The following is a 20,946-nucleotide window of genomic DNA, read 5'->3' as shown; positions in this document are numbered from 1 at the left end:
TTTAAGGCTATTATCTCCTTTATTCAAAAAATAAATATTTCACTTTTGAGTCGACATATTTCAAATCACATGAAGCACAGAGAAGAAATACAGTCCCTTTGGAAATCATGAACACGTGTAGGAAAGAGTCATGTTCAAAGCAAAGGGGATGATGGGGTGAGCACTGATTCCAACTGATCCATGACCCAGAGATGCCTCCTCTCACCAGGTGGAGCTACATATTGATTGTAGGCGAGAAAAACACACACACACACACACACACACACACGGCTTTGAAGTCTGAAAGGCACATGAAGTGGACCATAAGGTGTATGGCACATTCACTGATAAAGCGTTCCCTATTCCCTCCCAAGAAGAGTGGAGAAACTTTAATCAAGTCACAGACCAGAGAAGACAGGGTACTCTGGCTCAGAGCTCAGCATCAGGAAGATCTCTGCGGATGAAAGCCATTCTTCTTCTGCTCTCCCCTCCCGCGCCTCCTCTCTGGGTGGGGGGAGGTCCCTCACTCGGTGATGGCGGGGCGCGTGGCCACGTACACGAACACCACGATCAGCAGCACGACCACAGCCAGCGTGGGCAGCACCACCGTGGTGATCTGCTGCCGGGCCTCCTGCATGGCCTGCTTCCGCTCCTTCTTATCCTTGGACGTCTCCTTCTTGGGCTTCCCCTTGAGCTGCCGCATCTTTCCTAGGGGATGCTAGGAGGGTGCGTCCGGAGAGGGATTTGAAGGAAGGAAGGGTCACACTCCTCTGGTCAAGGTGCAGAATCTCCTGTAGAGAGAACCATGATCAAGAATGAACGGAGTGGGGCTTCCCTGGTGGCGCAGTGGTTGAGAATCTGCCTGCTTAATGCAGGGGACACGGGTTCGAGCCCTGGTCTGGGAAGATCCCACATGCTACGGAGCAACTGGGCCCGTGAGCCACAACTGCTGAGCCTGCGCATCTGGAGCCTGTGCCCTGCAACGGGAGGGGCCGCGATAGTGAGAGGCCCGCGCACCACGATGAAGAGTGGCCCCCGCTTGCCGCAACTGGAGAAAGCCCTCGCACGAAACAAATACCCAACACAGCTAAAAATAAATAAATAAATAAATAAAGTAACTATAAAAAAAAAAAAAGAATGAACGGAGTGAAAGGAAAAGGACTCGCAAAGTCAAAGGCAAACGCTAAAGCAGGAAGAGTATCTGCAACTTAGCAGCCCAAGGATTAAGGACAGAAGAGGTCTTGTGGCCCCTCTGAGTGGTGGGTGGTGGGGATAAGCAGGATGTTCCTGGGGCTCTGTCACCGTCAGCGCTTCTGCAGGTGTGCTGTGCACTGGTAACCGGCACGCTGAGACAGGGCCTCTCAGCTCCAGGGGCAGCTGGCCAGGCGCCGGGCACCAGATGAACAAGACTGCTTTCATGACACGAAGGGGCTGGGAAGCACTAACTATGCCGCCTGCACTCAGCGGAAAGGGGGGCACCCTTCTCCCTTCCAAGGCCCCACCTATTTACTTCATTGTTCTAAATCCCACCATCTCCCTGGCTAACCTCCAGCGCTGAACCGCCGGCAGCCTGCAGATCCCAGGACCGTGGCTCCCTTCCTGCCCGAGCCCAGGGCCTGATTGCAGGCCGCGGCAGCCTCACTGGGGCCGAAGAGAGCCCGGAGGCACCGACTTCTCTGATCCCCATTTGATCCTCTACGCATCCACCCAAACCTTCCTGAGCACCTCCTATGTGCCAGGCTCTGCTCGAGGAGCTGAGGAAGAGGTGGAACACTCGGGGCTGTGCTCGCAGAGCCCACAGTCTGGGGGTGCACCCTGGGTTGCAAGCGGAGTGGAGAGGTGGGTCAGACAGACAATAGAGAGACCAGCTGAGCCTTCGGTCCAGCCTAGGATCTTGTAAATTCTGTGCCCTGTGGAGGCGCTCAGGTGGTGAAGCGGTGCTGTCAGGGGCCTGGGGAATGAATCAAAGGCCATGGGTAACTACAGAGCAACAGCTCCATACGAGTCCGATTCTGAGCTTTACACAACAGTAACAGACTTTGGCTGATTCAAGTTGAGATGGAGTTAATGCAGAGGCCTTTGGCACCTCACAGGATCCCCAGAAAAGAGGACAAGGAGCTGTGCAGCCGTCACCTGAGCCCCACTCACACCACGAGCCTGGAGGAGGCCTCAGGCTGTATCATCACCTGGACACTGCCGCTGGAGCAGGGAGCACTGAGGCCACCACTACTGCCCCTGGAAACCAGACGGAGCTGCTGTCACTGCCTTCAGGATGAATTCTCCAGGGCCCTGGCTTCTCTGTGTCACCAGGTGCATGTGACCAGCCAAGCTGAGACCCAATATACCCGCAGCCTACCCTTCCAACCTCTATAAGCAGGGGGAGTGTTTCTAAACACAGTGAAGGAGTGGGGGGCTGGATACTGGGCAGGGAAATAAAAAAGACAAATGCCCTTCATAACATCCTGGGGGACTGGTAGAGAGGCACTCTCTGAAGCAGAGGAGCAGTGTACCCCAATATTCCTCTAACAAAGAGACTTTTTGTATCACGATCCTGTGTACCCAGTTTTGCCCCAGGACAGTGGGTGGCCTGTCACCACCCTGATGAGGAAGATGACATTTACACCTAAGTGAACGTGTCAAGTGGCAGGCAGGACGTGGAATGTGGGTTCCGAGGCGGGAAAAGCCTTGTGTGACTCTCTCTGTTGGTAGAGGGATCCTAACCTCACCACTCCTCTCATCCCCGACTGGACCCCGGAATTTTTTTCCTATTATCCATAATCAGGCGGAGTTCCCCCTGGTACAAGAGGGCTGAAATTATTGCACTGGAATGACATGATGCCAGCCAAAAGGAAATATTAAAGTTCTGGAGAGCCCCATTTAGGCAAATTTACGCCTTCCATCAGGCTTTTGAAAACAGCCACTCTTAACTTCCTTAAGACCTGACAGGTGTAGGAACCCCCGGCTTTAAAAATTCTCCTTTTCATGGGCTTCCCTGGTGGCGCAGTGGTTGAGAGTCTGCCTGCCGATGCAGGGGACATGGGTTCGAGCCCTGGTCTGGGAGGATCCCACATGCCGCGGAGCAACTGGGCCCATGAGCCACAACTACTGAGCCTGCGCGTCTGGAGCCTGTGCTCCGCAACAAGAGAGGCCGCGACAGTGAGAGGCCCGCGCACCGCGATGAGGAGTGGCCCCCGCTCGCCGCAACTAGAGAAAGCCCTCGCACAGAAACGAAGACCTAACACAACCAAAAATAAAATAAATAAATAAGTAAATTTAAAAAAAAATTCTCCTTTCCAAATCTTTCAGAGAACTTGCAGGCAGACCTGGGTTCAAACTAAGGACATGCAACTTACTGGCTGAACGGCTTTGGGCTTCAGGAGGCCTCAGTGTCATCTGAACAATGAGGACAACTTCTCTCAGAAGGAGTGACTGAGGATTTGAAAAGAAAACACTCCTCACGGTGCTCGGCCCGCCCACACCTGGCAGCCGCTTCCTCCCTCCCCACCGCTTGCCCGCTCCAGGGCCCTGGTCAGAGCTCACCGAGCTCACCAGCCTCAGCCGCCCCCAGGGAGGCTGTCTAATGGCAGTGCCCCGCCCGCAGGACCGCGGTGAGGATGAGACAAGAATCCGGGTAACACGGCACCTGGCACGGAGGAGGCACCGGATCCACGTTAGCTGATGCTCCTGAAGCCCACCCAACAAACAGCCTGCGGGGAGACGGGCAGGCTTGTGACCCCCCCTCAGAGATGAGGAGACCAAGGGGCAAGAGAGAAAATGTCTTGCGCACAGTCAGCTGGTCTGTAAATAGTATCTAACAGAGCAGTGGATGGCATCCCTTGTCCAAAGCTATGAGCCATGGTCTGTTCTCTCCCTGACACAGCTTCACGAAGTTGTCTGAAAAGAGACAGGCCATTGGCAGCACTCTGATTTGTAGCCATTTCCCTGTGAACCTAATGACCTGTGAAAAGAAGAGGGCCCCACTGTGGCCCGTCACCCAGCCCCCCACAGGACCCCTCACAGGGCCCATCAGAAGATTCTCCCACAGGACACCTCACAGGATTCTCCCACAGGACCGCTCGCAGGGCACCTCACAGGATTCTCCCACAGGACACCTCACAGGGCCCATCACAAGATTCTCCCACAGGACACCTCGCAGGGCACCTCACAGGATTCTCCCACAGGACCCCTCACAGGGCCCCCCCAGAGGACTGGCCGCAGGCAGGCAGCACCAGAGGCCCAGAGTTAACAAGGGCCCCAGCCCCGCTCCTTCGGCTGCTGCCTGCATCCTCCCACAGAGGTGTGGTAGACATACATAGGCACCAGCCCCCGTGACGACCAGCTCTTGACATTTGTGAGATGCATTCAGAAGCTCTCCAAGGCTTAAAAAAAGGCCTCGTCACTGGGGACAGTGCAGGTCTGGTCAGGATTTAAAGGACGAACACGCCAGCCTGAAGTCTGGGGTCTCGGTCAGGCTCCAGTGGGTGGCCTCCCTGATCCCACTCACCTGTGCTGTGGGCCTCAAACCACAGCCCGGCACTCTCCCTGGGGCTGAAGAGAGAGTGGTGAGGAGGGAGGGAAAACACCGCTGAGAGGACAACTGAGGGGAGGGAAAAGGGCCCAGCAGGACAAAGGCTGGGGAAGAGCCGCAGGCAGACGGAGCGGAAGGAACCAGAAGGGTGGCAGGAGGGGAACTGCAGAGGGCACAGAGGCCAGGCCATCCACAGGCTGGCGGGCCATGGTGAGGAGCCGGGATTCACTCCGAAAGCAGCACGAGGCACTGAAGGGCTTCACACGGGGAGGTGCAAGTTTAAAAAAGCTCCTCTGGCCGGTCTGCGGAGACTGGGGTCCAGGGGAATGAAAAGGGAGGCCCTTAGAGCAGGGCAGGGAGGGCCAGGGGTGGCTCAGACTTGGTGGGGAGGGCCAGTGGTGATGGAGAGGAGGACGGAGTGGGCTTTTATTTGGGGGGTACCTAATGACAGATTAGACATGGCACATGAGGGAAAGAGAATAACGGGTGGACCTAAGGTTTGGAGCTTGAGCATCTGGCTGGATGGTGATCTGGCCTTATGAGGTGGGAGAGAATGGCAGGAAGGGGGGATGGATTTGAGAAAGGACATTAAGGGCTCTGTTCACATCTATCCGTGTGTGAGGATGCCTATTAGACATCACCATGGAAATATCAAGGAGGCGGTTGAGGACATGAGTCAAGAGCTCGGTCTGAGCTGAAGATCTATATTTGGAAGTCATCAGCCACTGATGAGGTGAGCTCACCGAGAACAAGGTAGATGGAGAAGAGGGCCAGGCCCGAGCCCTGAGCATCTGACAGTCAGAGAACAGGAGGGGAAGGGCAAGCAAAGGAGCCTGTGAAGAAGAGGCAAGTGAAGAAGAGAAGTGTGGAGTCCCAGGGACCAAGAGTCAAGAAGAGCGCTGCTTCAGAACGCCACCGAGACAAAGTGAAGATAAAGCAGCAGCCATTGGATCTGGCGACGTGGAGAACTGACAAGAGGAACTTCAGTGGAGAGGGCCAATCAGCCTCTATTTCAGAAACCTAAACTGAGAAACATGAAGGCACACAAGCTGGAAAATCCTGCAGATGGGGGCACCGGGGAAGCCATCTGACGCCATGTGCGGAAGACAAAAGAGGAAGAAGCCAAGCTGGGGAGAGGAGACAGGAGCCGAGGGCAGCACTCTGAGAGCTGGAGACTGGGGACTCTGCTCTTATGTTTCCAGCACAGCCCCTGCGAGGCCCAGCTCTATACAGCCTCCTGAGCTGAGTTATGCTGACCTGTTTCTGAATCTTAGGATAGACATCTCTTTGAACTTGAGCTGGCCCCAGTGGGTCTCTGTACCTTCCAACGAAGGAGCCCTGGCTAAAATGATTACTCCAGTTTTACAAATGAGGAGTCCAAAGCCTTGCCACTGGCACAAAATTAGGGGTGGCAGAGTCAAAAGTCAAACCCACATCAGCCTGACCCCGAAGCCTGAATAGTCTAACCATCCTCCGGTGCCTTCCCCACGCACCTTCCCGGCCCTTTACCCACTTTGGGGCCACGTCATTGCTCACCAGCCCCTTGCAGAGAGGAAATCAGAGATGAAGCTCGTAAGGTGCAGTCTGGCTCTTTCCCAGCAAGCAGCCCAGGCAGGATAGAGGAGCCACTAGCCGAGTTCCAGCTTTACAACCCGACCATGACTGCCACCTGGCCACCCCCCTGCCTCTAGCTCCCCTAACCCAGGGAACGGAAACTTCACAAACACTTGAGTTCCACCAATGCCCCTCCCCCACCAACAAGCCCATGGCAACTGGTCAGCACTGGAATGTTCCAACCGGTCCCCGGTGTGCGTGGGCAGACGGGAGGGGGGCAGAGAGGAAGGGGAAACACATCCTTTCAGATAGAATCATTTTATGATTTTTTGGCTGAGCTTTCCAGTCTTTTTTCTATATATATATATATATATATATATATATATATATATATACATATATTGTGCACACACACGCTTATTAAAATCCTTATGTATATTTCTTCCTACTTAGAAATCATACATGACAGCCTTAGAACCTATTAGGGAAACAGCCAGGAGCAGAGGTAAGAACGTGGGTTTGAAACTAGGTTTGAGCCTCAGCTCTGCCATGTCTAGTTATACAACCCTGGGCAATGTACTTAATCTCTCATGCCCTGACTTTCCTCCTCTGTAATATGGGATAAGAAAACCTGCTTTGTAGAGTCATTGGAGGAGAAAGACTGAAGTATTATCTGAAGTATTGATTAACAGGCCAAACCAGATGCTCAGTAAATGGTACAGAGTAACTCCCTTTCCAGGGAGCTTTTTCCAGTGCAGATGCACGTATGGAGGGAGGTACCAGGGAACGCTGCCCTTTTTTTGGTTTTGAACCATATAACCCCTGGATGATGGAACCCCCCAGTTTCTTTCTCTTCCCTGCTGAAAACCACCAGTTACCAGTCTGCTGCTGGGCAGGTCTTCCCAGAGGCTTGATGGGAGAAGAAGGTTGGCTTGGGCAATTGAGGGAAGGTTCAGAATCACAGAGACCACCCCCAGCTCCCGTATCCCAGACAGGCTAATGCTGCACTGCCCAGTATGGCAGCCACTCGTCACATGTGGCTACTAGCACTGGAAATGTGGCTGTGGTCCAAACTGAGCTGTAGTGTGAAATACACACCAGAGTTTGAAGGCTCCGTACCAAAAGAAAGAATATAAACTGTCTCATTAAAATCTTCCATACTAATTACAAGAAATGATAACATTTTGGATATACTGGGTTCGATAAAATGTATTATTAAATTAATTTCACCTTTTTTTTTTTTTTTTTTTACTGTCTTAATGTGGGCTACTCAAAAACTTTAAATTCCGTGAGTGGCTCACATGGCACTTTAACTGGGCAGTGCTGTGCCTGCCCCATGCAATAAGCACCAGGTTCAGCCCCCTGATAAGCTTCCCACATCACGGCCTCAACTCACAATGGTGAGGACTCCGGGGCCCTCACAGCCCCGCCCTAATGGATCTCTCCAGCCTCATCATACCTCACATGACCCACGACTACCAACACGCCTGAGTGCCCACCCCACACGCTCACATCCCATGCCCGTGCCCGTGCAGGAGCTCTGCCGCATGCCCTCCCCCATGCACCAGCGTCCTCCTGGTACAGACACTCATCCTTGGTCACCCCTGTGCCTGGCCTTCAGCACTCCCTCCTCAGTGCCGTCTCGGCACTCGGTTTAGGCCTTTACTGCAGCACTGACCAGTGGCCGCCGCCTAACTGGCTGGGCCCCTGATGTCCCCACTGGACTAAGCACGCCTCTGGGAGCAAATGTGTCTTGCTAGTAATAATATTGCCCTGGGCTGGCAGGATGCCTCTCACATAACAGGTGCTCAGCAAGCATCTCTGGATCGAACACCAAAGCTGGAGGACAAGCAGTCATCTTACGTACTAAGCACAGAGTTACAGCAGAAAATTCTACAGGAGAGAAGAAAAAGTTATAGCAGAAGATAATAAACCAGCCAGCTACCACTTAGAAATGCTCCTTTCATTCTCAACACAAGATTGGTATTCTCACTCCCATTTTACGTGAAGAAAATGAGATTCAGGAAAGTATGGGGACCTCCCTGGTGGCGTAGTGGTTAAGAATCCGCCTGCCAATGCGGGCGACACAGGTTTGATGCCTGCTCCGGAAAGATCCCACATGCCGTGGAGCAATGAAGCTCGTGCACCACAAGTACTGAGCCTGCGCTCTAGAGCCCGTGAGCCACAACTATTGAGCCCACGTGCCACAACTACTGAAGCCCGCGTGCCTAGCGCCCATGCTCCGCAACAAGAGAAGCCACCGCAATGAGAAGCCCACACACCACAACGAAGGGTAGCCCCGCTCGCCACAACTAGAGAAAGCCCACACGCAGGAACAGACCCAACGCAGCCAAAAATAAATAAATAAAATAAATTAATTTATGAAAAAAGAAAAAAAGAAGAGTATGGTGACTTGCCCAAGATCAAAGACCATTAGGAAACCAGCACAGTCTCAACCCTAGTATAAAACCCGTAACAATCACTCATTAAATATTGAGTGAATGAATGGACTGAGGATCTGAACTCAGACCTAATTCCAAAGCTCACCCATCCTCTCTGCATGACCCCACAGTGACAGTGCCTCCAGGTCAGCCCACAATTAAGAACAGCAGCTATCACATCCCGAAGGCTCACTACCTGTCAGGCTACCGCACTAAAGCCCTCTACAAACACGCAAACCGCACTGCGGCTTTTATCCCATTTTTCAGACAAGGGAACTGAAGCTCAGAGAAGGGCCTAGGTAGTAAGTCAGAGTGCATCTGGGATTCAGACCCAGCTCTGTCTGCCTCCCATCCAACCCAGCTGCCTCCAGGTAGCCGGGCCATCCCATGCAGTGACGGGACACAGGGTCAAGATTCCATGGCGGGTTCCTGCCTGTCAGCTCTGGAGGCTGAGGACACGAGGAGGGAGGGTGTGTGGGCAGGAGCCTGTCTCACGTGGCAGCGGATAAAGCCTGTTCCTTACTTGCTCCGACTCCCAGAAGGTGTCCTGGGCTTAAAGACGCACTGCAGGTTGCTTGAACTCTCCTGGTGGGCCAGGCTGCTCAGAAAGAAGGCCCCCAGGATGTCCCAGGCTGCTGCAGAGGCGCCCGCTGAGAACAGCACGTCCAGGCAACAACGTTAAGTGGCTGCAGACTGCGTCGGCTGCACCCGCTCCTCCCCACACAGGCGATGCGAGGACAGACACCAGGCCCGGGTGGCGGCCCGCCTGGAGGGCCACTCCCAGGGATGGAGGCCAGAGACTGCCCGCCCATCCTCCACACTGTCCACCTTTCCACAGCCCTGCAGCTCTCCTGTCTCCAGAAAAGGCGGTGTAACATGCTCGCTGAGAAAATGGCTGCGTTTTTCTCCTACTGCAAAATCAGGAACGCAAGCGAATAAACGACACGTAAGAAGGGTGTCTGTGGGGCAGATCTCCACCAGCTCTTCTCTTGGCTGCGTCATTATCAACATGAAGCATCAGGAGCGCTGCACCACTCCATGCTCTACGCCGTGAGCCCGGGGAAGCTGCCCTGAGTTCAGGGAAACCTAAATTGCGTGCCAAGAGCAGCAGCTCTGTGGCTCATGGCATGTGCTCACGTCACTGTACGTCCCTGGGGTTTAGCCGTAACGGGCCATGATCACCTCACTTCTGTCTGCCGCAGAGACGGGGACAGGGGGTGGGCAGGCCGCCAGGAGAACTGAGCCGGATGGGGCTCCCGACACCCGCTAGGCACCAGCTGATCACACAAGCGCCTTCCCGGGAACACAGACGTGAGCAGTGGCAGCACGCGGGCTCCAGCGCCCCGCTGCCGACCGGCCTCAGAGGTCGGGGAGCTCTCGACCGGCCGGCCCGTCGGGAGGATCAGAGCCACAGGCGGAAGCTGACAGGCACAAACACGTGCACATACTTCTCTCACCGAGGGTGAAGGAAGAAGAAACTATGCCATTTGGCAGTGGCAGTGTCAGCTACTCCTAAATAAAAACCCGAGAACACAAAAGAACTTTGGGGTGGGTTGCTGAATAACACAGACATAAAAAGCTAGGGTTCTCAATAAATTGGATAAGTGACATTCCTGCAAAGTGCTTTCCTGTGCAGTATTCATTTCCTCCTCATGGTAATTCTTCGTATTACCTATTATTGTCCTTTTTCACAAGAAAAAGAGCAGACAGAGCAATTAAGCTCACGTCTGGGTTTTAATCCCCATCCTGGCACTTCTGGGGTCTGTGGCCCTGGGCAAGGAACTTAACCTCTTAGACCTTCAATTACTCTGTCTGTAAAACAGGGATAAAACTACCTAGCATTTAAATATTTTTTGAGCATCAACTATATGTCGGGAGACATGCTGGATAGTTTACAGGGAATGTGGGAGACAGGCAACCAACAAATGAACAGAATATGTGTCTCATACATGATGCTACGTGTTTTAGAGAAAATAAGAACAGAGGCTGCAAATTTAGAGAAATCAATCAAGGAAGGCTTCATGAGAAAGTGACACAGGACCAGAGACTCAAAGGAGGTGAGGAAGTGACCTGTGCAAGATGGGGGCCACCGGAGGGCTCTGCTTGTGCTAAGGAAAAGCACTGCTGGACGACTGACTGCAGGGGGTAAGGGCTGAGGCCAGGAGCTCGGTGAGGACATGAGTGAATTATTCAGGAGGTACATGGTGGCTTGGTCCCAGGGAGGGGCAGATGTGGGGAAAAGTGGTCGGGTACATTGAGGGGAGAGCCAACATGATTCACCAGCAGATTGGAACTGGAGTGTGAAAAGATAAAACAATGAAAGGCTCTATGGCCCAAGGAAGTGCAGGAATGGAGGCGCCACGTAGGGGTGTGGGGACAATGGGATGGGTCAAGTTTGAGACGCGATTAGCTGTCCCCAGTGGAGACACTGAGCAGGCAGCTGGATGCATGAGGCTGTGCGTGGGGAGAGAGCTGGGCTGGACACAGGAGCGTGGCAGCTGTCAGCAATGCAAGCCGCCAGGCTGGGGAGCGAGCGCAGACAGAGAGGGGCCAGTGCGCTCTGAGGTTTAGGACTTGCAGAGTTGAAGAGCAACCAGTAAGAGACTAAAAAGGTATGAAAGGAAGAAAACTGGAAGCGTAAGGTGTCTTGGAAGGCAAGTGCAGAAAGTGTTGCAGGAAGAAGGAGCCACTCATCAGGCTTGGCCACGTGTAGGTAATCGGTGACCTGAGGGGAGAGTTTTGGTGGGGTGGCGAGGTGGGGAGGGGGCCCAGATCTGAGGGGGTCCCAGGGAGGCAGGGAGCAGGCTAGAGAACGGAGACCACGAGTCGGCAGCGCTTCTCAAGGCAGGACTCGGGGGCTGAGTGTCTGCACTGCAGTCCCACTCCTGCCATTTATCAGCCCGGTGACCTCGGGCAAGTTCCTTAATCTTTCCGTGCCTCACATTTCTCACCTGGAAAATGGGGATAATAATCCCTTAAGGAACTGATATATGAGAATAATGCCTGGTCCGTAGTATTTACTATGTAACTATCATCATCCGTCATCAACATCATCATCTTCATCACTATGAAAATAGGGTCAGAATCAGCAGGGGATATGAGGACAAGAGTTTTGTTCTACTTGTTTGTTTTTTAAGGCACTTATAGAATGTTTGTGTTACAGGGGAAAATGGATCAGGAGAAGGAAGGAAAAAGAAGTGCTGGCGAGCCACCCAGGGGAGCTGGAGCACCAGCTGGGCTGGCCCTGGATGGGCCCAATGTGACGGTGGGAGTCTGTGCAAGTTCTCACCGGGCTATTGCTGGTTCTCAGTGAAATGGGAAGAAGGTCATCAGCTTGGGAGGCAGGAAGAGGGAGAAGATGCTGGAGTCTGAAGAGAGAGAAGCTGTGAAACAGCAGTCAAGCGGGATGGATGCATTAGAGCACGACGGGTGACCACCAGCCTGCAGTCAGAGGCCTCAGATCTTAGAGCGAGGCGGTTGGGGGGTGGCACCAACGCGCAGGTGCAGGTACAGGGGGTGGAGTCGGGGGATGTTAGACTTAACCAGGACAGGATTTTGTCAGGCCACTATGACACAGTGAGAAGAATACAATGTGAGGGTTACATGAGATTGCAAAAGAAAAGCGCCTGGCCAGGGACCTCGCATCTGAAACGCTGCCGCTGTTCAGGCTTAAGTGGCCTGTCCAAGGAGCCCCACTCCCTCCACATGCGCCTCCCTGACCCCCAACACACACAGAGCTCAGGAGCGGAAAACTCTGCAGGAGCCTCAATTCTGCTCATTCCACGAAGCCACGTCCCTCCCTTTTCTGTTCAAGTTACTGTCACGTTTCCCAGGCCTCTCCTGCTGGTCTCAGAGAACAAAGAAGGCCATGTGAGGGCAGAATAGTCCCCGCACGCTTCTTCCAAGAACCAGCGGTGAAGAGGCTCTCCCAGCCTTGAGGAAATACTGGCTTTCAGGGACCTGCCTTGCAATTCCACCAAGCTCTGCAGGTGCGGCTCAACCATCAGCTCCTTCCACTGAAGAGGGGTGGGCAAAAAGCCTTTGATGGATCTCCTTATGTAACCCCGACAAGTTACAGTTAAATTCACAGCGATCAGCAACTTCAAGCACAGTAATTTGTTTTAACTAGTTGACCTGAAGCAAACTCAACCACGGACAGGACAAAGGAGATGACTGAACAGAAAGGAAGTTAAGTGAAATTCCCGTAAGAGGGTACAAAACAACGGCTTTGAAACGGTTAAGATGCACAGAAAGAAATACAATTAACAGCAGCACACACGGCACAAACTAAAACCAAAGTTTTGTGCCATGATATGTAAGCTTATTATGTGCGACACACTCGGAAATTTTCTTTGTTTCATTTCATTAGAAAAACATGTCAGTTTAATCCCACGGAAAGTGACTTGCATCTGAAAAACACTGGATGCAGAGGACCTCAAGGCAGGAAGGGCTGATAAGTGTTTCAATCCCATTCCCAGGAGAGGTCACAGAAACACCCTGACAGTCTTTCTACCTTGATGAATAACAGGGTCTTATGAGAATAAAAGGAAGTAATGCACGTGAAAAGTTACAAGCTCTTCTAGGTGTTGTCATTCCTTAAATGGCAATTCTTTATCCAAACCTGCAGGTTCTCTCGATTTCATCTGCTATTCAATTAGGTACTTTAAGACAGCAGGTACTAAAAGCAAGTCACTAATTTATCCCTTTGTTATCGACAGCTCAACTCTGGCAGCTCAAGACTAAGGCAAGGCTGGGGGGAAATTCATGAAGACATGCACACCAGCCAATTGTATGCACTGTTTTGGATTTTATTTTTAAGGCAGTGCTTCTCTAACTCTTCCATCTCAAATATGGAGAGTGGACATTCAGTCCTGGAGGCCAAGTCTGGGGCAAAGCCACTGCAAGAATAAAATTTTAATTGTCTTATTTTAAATGTCAAGCAATCATATATAACATTATCCCTTGCTGTTTACTCGTAACAGGCATGGCACTGTTATAAGAGCCTGCCGTGGCTCTCACTGCGTCCCAGGCTCCCATCTTAGAGGCGAAAAATGGGGTTTTGAGAGGTTATGTAACTCGCCCAGGACCACGAAGCAAATAAGTGGTGGGACAGATTCAAACGCACCCAGTCTGGTTCCAGAACCCTGCTTGTGACCACTAAGCTATGTTGCATTCTCCTCCAACAACCAACCATATTTGTTTTAATACTCTTTAAGTGTTATTTCCCCCAAACCTTTGGGTAAACAGGACCCACACGCACCCCAGGGCTCTGCCTACACGCTGGGGAACACTGCGGGCATGCAGAGCCACGAGTCCGCCAGAACTCCTCTGCCTTCCTCACGCTCCTGTGGCCGGAAGCGGGCTCACAGCCCTTCTCTCCTAGACGCGGAGCACCGTCCTCATGTTCTCTTAGGCATGAACTTCATTAACAACCAACATATCACGAGCACCAGTTGTTTATGGCATTTTTAAAATGAAAAATTCATCCCTAAGCTAAATTACAGCAAGTTAATTACAGCGCCTGGCTGATGGCAGACATACTGAGAGAGAGTGAGGGATTGACGGAAGCATCAAATGCAAACAGCAGCCGCAACTACATGCGCCCAAGACTGGACGCCTGGGCCTTCCTCAAATACAGAGACTGGGGCTCACCCCACCCAGAGGGCCAGCTTCAGAAAGAGACGGGCAAGCTCTCACATCCATTCATTTATTCCACAGACACTTGCTGGGCACCTAAGTGTTAGGGACGAGCCAATCACACACAGAGTCACTCACTCGCCAATTCATTCCATCAAACACTTAGCGGGCACCTACCACATGCCAGGCACTGCTCAACTGCTGTGCATATACAGAGGGATGAACTGACTGGTCCATCTCATCAGTTACTGATTCACCTCGATGCGCTAGGCACTGTCCGGGCAGTGGGGACGGAATAATGAACAACACGAAGTTCTGGCTCTGACGGAACGTACATTCCAGGAAAAGGAGGCAGACGAGAGACAAATAAATATGTAGTGTGTCAAGGAGTGAAGTGCTATGAAGAAAGACAAAGCAGCATAAGGTGACAGAGAGCGGGGGACGTGATGTAATACAGAGAGCATTACAAGGGGCTGCATGTCTGATTAGAGAGCAGAGGCCACAGAAAAAGGTGGGAGCAAGCCTCGAGCAGGACTAGGGCAGGAGGGTGCCTGAAACGAGTGTGCCTTTGCAGCACCGCGATGCAGGGTCACGAGGGCCTGCGGCTGTCAGCCGGTGAGCGAGAAGATCACTCCAAAGAGGGCGTTACAGACCCACTGGCGAAAGCTCAAAACCCACCATTTGTGCTTCACTGCAGGCCCTGACTGCTGTCAAAATCCAAATACTCTGCAAAAGGCAGGCAGTAAACTGGGCTGCTCTCCAATATTTACCCAGTGGCATGCCAGGTGTTCTCTGGAGTCTCCGAAGGGTCAGCTTGGGGTCGGGGGAGGAGAAGGACCCCATCAGACAATGAGCTCGGGCTGCTGAAGTGGGGTTTGCCACTAACGAAGTGATACATATTTGATCTTTAATTTGAAGGCCGTCTTGTTTGCTGAACCTTAAGCCGGTTTTACGAACCTGAACAGTGGATGAGGACGGTTTGGGCAAAGGGCACAGAACAAGAGGCTTTGGAGCGCTGAAGACGAAATCAGGCTTGCTGATTCTGCCTGTGGCCCATCTGCGGGCGCCACAGAGACCCCGCTGACCACGGTGAGGCTGCTTCCTCAGGCAGCCCTGGTCTCCTTCACCTCCGCTTCCCCCCGCCGCCCTCACCAGGGCCTGATTATTCTCCGCCTGCCCTGACTCTAGATCCCACCCACCCCCCATCTCCAAGTGAAATCAACACTGCACCCATACCCGGAGCCCGTCTGTCCTGCCCGCCCTCACCGAGGCCTCACCGTCTCACCCCGCACGTCTTCCTCCTTCCAGCCTCCCCGTTCCTCATTCTCCAGATAGAACGAGTTCACTTAAACCGAGGTCTCATCTTAGTCCTCCAACTAACAAGCCTTCGGTGGCCTCAAGGCCAACAACACACAGTGTGAACTTGGCCGGGCCTCCGAGGCCCCGTGTGCGGAGTGCAGCCCCGTTCCCTACGTGGCATCAAGCAGCCATTACTCCTGTCCCGCTGCTCGAGGTACAGAACAAGCCAACGCGCACTTATGCCCAGGTCTTCTCGTCTTGGCCTGCATTACACACTCTCTCTGGTGAGAAAACCTGTCTGATCCCCTTAGTCAAAATTAGGTGCCCTTTCGCCTACTTCTACACCTTTAAAATAACCTTTCTTTCGTTCCACCTTTTCTTTTTAGAGTTCATCATTTCTGTCCACCTCCCCGACCAGGGGTTCAGTAAGTATTTGATGAACGATCTAAGCCTGTTCCGCTTGCTAATGTTGCCCAAGCTAGAGGTTTGGGGGTTTTCCTCGATGTCTCCCCTCCCACCCCCATTCCCTGTATCAAATTGTCCCCCAAGACCTACCAATCCCTCTTCCTAAACATCTCTCAACACATCGTCCTGCTCCATCCCCACTACCAGTAGGCCCTCGTCTGGTTCATGTGGATTTCTGCAACAGCCTAACCTGTGTTTCCCTGCCTTACCTTGCTGCTTTCTCAAGCCCTAAATAGTACAGACACTTCTAAATCCCTCTACACTGCCCATAGATGGGTGTGGACCCGCCCCACACACTTTCCCCTTCCCAGCAAAACATATGCAGTGGTTAACTGTGAAGAATCACTGTAGAAGCAAATGCAGGAGAGGTGCATGTCTGCTTCAGGAAAGGGGTATGGATGACTCGTTTACATCTCACACATGTTTTAAAGTCCAGTTGTTGGAAACTTGTTAGCCAGAAAACATCCCTGGTGTAAATATGCACCACTTCACTCTTCAAGGTAAACAACCAACCAAATGGTGCTGAACTAATAATGAGAAAGCCAAGCTAACAGTGACTGATAATTAAACATCTAGATTCCTGGCAATTAACAACTGTCACGAATTCAAGATGGTGGTGACAGTGCACTCTTAGAGTACTGTTTCCAAATTCTACGGGAAACCCAAGGGCCTGTGTAAGTCCACGCTCCACGGGAGCCTGGAACACACCACTGTGTGCGTGGCGAGACAGCCAGACTCCTAGTGGAGGACGAGGCACTCATCCAGAAACTCCAGCCTGCGGTACAGTCGCCCCTCGGGATCCGCAGGGGGTGGGTTCCAGGACCCCACCTCCCCCATGTACCCAAGTCCCTTATATAAAATGGCATAGAATTTGCATATAAGCTATGGCACATCCTCCCATATACTTTAAATCATCTCTAGAGTACTTGTGATACCTAATACAATGTAAATGCTATGTGAATAGGCTGGTATGTGGCAAATTCAACTTTTGCTTTTCGGAACTTTCTGGCATTTTTTTTTTCCAAATGTTTTCGATCCGTGGTTGGTTGAATCCCCCAGTGCAGAATCTGCATGGAGGATGGACTGTAATTTAACATCAATCACATTTCTTTTTTTTTTTTTTTGTGGTTTTATCTAGATGAAATTTATTCAAGATAACCTTAATCTTGAGATTTATTCTTAAGATTATGTACAACTTTATGAATTATTGAAAGTTCATGAAAACAGAAAAGTTCAGCATTAGCAAACAATACATAGTATTGTGTATTAAATTCTCATTAAATTTAAGTAAGTTGCACTTTGCCATTTATTTTATATTGGAAGTAGTTTTGGAGATGACCCACTGAACCATATTTAGGAGGTTGAGAACCCTGTGACTGACCTTGGTGGGCTTCCACCTTAGATGCAGGTGGGTTTTGCCTCTTCTGAGGGAGGAAGGCACCTTGTAAGTTAGAGACAGTGGCCATTGCATCACCTTCAATCCTTGAAATCACACCATTACCCTGGTTTTTTTTTTTTTTCCCAGTAACTTTTAATGACATCCCTGTGATTACTGGTAGATAGCCTGCAGCCATGCCTTAAACTTGGGAGTCTGTGGAATTTTGAGTCCCACACCCGTGGGAATTGATGAAAGGACTTGCATGTCTGAATCAGATCACTGCCATCCAGGAGGGAGCCTCAGAAGTAGAGACCCAGCCTACAGAATCCCTACTGTAAAATCAAACGTCCAGGATCTCCCCAGTGTAAAGTCCCCCGGGAGCATTCCACTGCATGGAACGTGACTTGGAAAATCAGTCACTGCGATCTGCCAAGGAAGTCAAAAGTGAAAGGGCAAAGCATCTCACAAGTTACTTCAACATGATGGCAACAATGCTGTGGGATCTCCAGCAAGGCCCGGGGCCCAGATCGCACAGTCCCCTCTGTGGGCCATGCTGGGCACGTGGGATCCATCCCAGTGCGGAAGGAGGTCACTGACAGCTTTGAGCAAGGGAGTGAAATGATATGACAAGCATTGTTAAAGATCCCCTGGGTCCAACATGGTGAGCAGAATGGAGCGAGAGTGGAAGCAGGGCAACCGTTCAAAGGCCTTTGCAGTGACTCAGGCAAATGACAATGTCACTGGACTTGGGAGAAGGATGTGGAAGGGCAGCAGAAGAATTCAAGATCTGCTTTAGAAGTACCACTAGGACTTGGTGATTTGGAGGAAGAGAAAGGTGAGGATAACAGATGACTCCCCAGTTAATGGCTTGAGAAAGTGAATTAACAGCTGTGCACCTTAATGAAATGGGGGGAAGGGAGGTCTGGAAAGGGGCTGTGATAGAAGGAGAGCAAGAGTTGAAACTGAGGTGCCCATGACCTATCCAAGTTCACTAACGGCTATCAAAGGTATAAAAGGAGCTACAAAGCACAGAGGAGCTGTGTGGAGTGATGGACGCCCGGGGCCGTTCTCACAGGTGACCCTTCCCGCCCTCCTCTCGGGGTGCTTGTGTGTCCACCACTGTGCCAGCTCAAGGTGGGGTGGTGCACCACACAGGGAGCTCATGGGGCCAAACTCGGCCAGGACATGTGCAAGCTGCTTCTAAGATGATCTTCAGTAGTAAAGCAGATACCAGCTTTGGGGCTAAGAAAACAGTCCTGTTAACAGTAAAATGGGATTTGCATCACATCACAATGGGAAGTAAAGTATGTAGCTTGAAAATTTCTTCAATTACAAGCAACATAACAGGTTTGCTGATTTCTTGACACTGATGTTTCAGGTAGAAGGGTCTCGGTATCTAGCCCTGTGCCCTGACAGTTACACTGCTGGGTGTACCACCCTGTTCGGGGGATTCCAAGTAGAATCTCCCCCAGGAAAATGTTAATCTAAGGCGGTACAGATGTACAGGAAGGTCTCTCTCTCAAAAAAAGACCAGAGAAGACGGCCTATTTTAGGAAAACAATGACTCACTGAAATCACATCCTGCTCTTAAGTTAACATGCTTCCTTCTGGACCAGAACCTGGTTTCCTATCATGATGGGTCTATTTTCCAATCTATTTGACAATCTGCTTTCTAATTAAAAGTTGAGCCATTTTTTAAAAAATCACATTTAACTAAACAATTCTACATGGCAATAAAGCAGTGTGCTCTGCCACCTTGATTGATGGCACCATTTGCAAGTATTTAAAGGAGAAGGCAAGGAAAGAAAATCATTAGATACAGCTAGATTAAGCTGCTCTAGCCCCTGTTAGTGTCTTCCTATGTATTGCTAGAGTAAGACAGCACAGCATTCATGTAAACTAATTAAATTTCCTGCATTTAAATAAGCCCCAACCAAAATAAAACTTATAAGACTGATTGGAAGGTCTCGGGAGAAAGAGACCTACTTTTTCAAGAAAGCGGCCTGGCTGGGGGTAGGGGAAACACCAGGGTCAGACGGCATCTCTCCACAGCAGGCCACAGCTCCCCCCACTGAGAGGAACACTGGAGTGGGTGAGACAGAGCCCCTGGGTTCTGTGACAGCAGCGGTTGCTTCCAAGGGGAATGCGCAAGATGGTGCAGGGGAGAGAAAAACCAGACGCCATTCGCATTGGCGACGTGGCCTCACGCAGGACGCCTAGCTGCTCTGAGCCTGTTTACTGAAACGGGAAGTTACCGTTTGCCCCTACCTGTTTCCTAGAATTGGTGGGAGAAGAAACTCTGGTGCTGTGTGTAGAAGCACCCTCTAAAAGGAGAAGAACCCCTCAAATGGAAGAGACAACTGCTGGTTACTGTCAGGTAGGAAAGGCTGGGACAAGTCCTCTTAAGAGGATGGTGACCAACAAAACAGATAACATTACATGACATTCCTACATTAGTGAGGAACGTCTTCGGGATATTCAGCAGGTGCAGTAAAAGCAGGTGAGAAAAGGAATCTGCTGACTCAATGATTTAAAGCAAAAAAGGTTTGGAGCAGGGAGGTGGGTTCAGATGCAACTGTCTGTTGATTGAGGTAGCTCGGAAGATCATACGGATGGATGGACGGATGGATGGATGGATGGATGGATGGATGGATGGATGGATGGATAGATGGATGGATAGATGGATGGATGGATGGGGGAGGGGGTCTGCCATCCAGCAGACAAGAGGGGCATGACCAAACCCCACCTCGAGTAAATCCCATTCAACACCAACCACAGGGAGGCAGAGGCAGGGTGGGGAGACATGCTCCCACCGTCACTGGTTCCCTGACCCGCCTGTCACCTCCCTTCCCCTCCCGCTTCTGGATTACTGCTCTTAACATGGACCCAAACTGCCCATGAAAAATAAAAACTAGATAGAAAAGCTTTGCTTCATTTCACCAACAGCCAAAACACAAAGGACAACTAGAGAAGATTAACAATTTCTGATGAACGCTCAAAGAACAGAATCGATTTGAGAAGGATTTATAGTACAGGCGCTACAAGGGTGGAGTGGTGGAGGTACAAAGTGAATCCACATGGGAGCTGACCGTCTAGAATGGAGGCCAATTCACTGTTAATTCAATAAACGTTTATGGAGCATCTACTATGTCCAAGGCACAATTCAGATATGTCTCGAGGAAGTAACTGGGGAAAACACGCAAACAGGCAACTATAATCAAGTGTGGAAGTGCTACGATGGGGTGGGGATCACAGAGAAGGAGCGCCTACATTCCATACAGCCACAGGAGAACGGTCAGAGGAGGGGCACGAATGGTAATGTAAAGCCCGTTGGGATACGTGTCAGTAAGAAGGAGAGAGTATTGTGGGGTTCAAAAGCAGGCAGCACTTGATAAAGGCCTTGAGGGATGACTAGGAACTTGGCCAGGCAGAGGAAGGTAAAATAATACATACAGAACTGGGTGTGTTTAAGGAACGACAGGGATGGTCAACCCTCCAAACATGGGTTTCCCTCTTAAGAGAATTTTAGTAGACACAAATTCACTTCTATTTACCTTTTCTTCAAGAACTGCTGTTTCAATAGTTTCAGCAAACTGATTTCCAGGAAAGGTGACTTTGGGTTATGCCTGTTGAGAAATCAGAAAAAGAGGTGTAATAGGTTTGGT

The 20,946-nt window shown here is 51.1% G+C and overlaps 1 protein-coding gene across 1 annotated transcript in view; it reads right to left on the bottom strand.

Annotated features, from left to right (window-relative positions):
* The window catches only part of SMCO4 (single-pass membrane protein with coiled-coil domains 4), a 72,551-nt gene continuing 51,605 nt past the window's right edge, over nt 1–20,946 (bottom strand). The window contains exons 2-3 of the mRNA XM_082410094.1: nt 20,836–20,907; nt 1–770 (exon numbers count right to left, since the gene is read on the bottom strand). Of these exons, the coding sequence (XP_082266220.1) occupies nt 503–682 (180 nt within the window). The 5' untranslated portion in view covers nt 683–770; nt 20,836–20,907 and the 3' untranslated portion in view covers nt 1–502. The remainder of the gene's footprint in view (nt 771–20,835; nt 20,908–20,946) is intronic.

The sequence above is a fragment of the Balaenoptera physalus genome (genome assembly GCF_965194825.1).
Source record: "Balaenoptera physalus genome assembly, chromosome: 10".
Lineage (NCBI taxonomy): Eukaryota > Metazoa > Chordata > Mammalia > Artiodactyla > Balaenopteridae > Balaenoptera > Balaenoptera physalus.
Note: the sequence above shows the minus strand (reverse complement) of the source record. Positions and strands in the feature narration are given on the sequence as shown.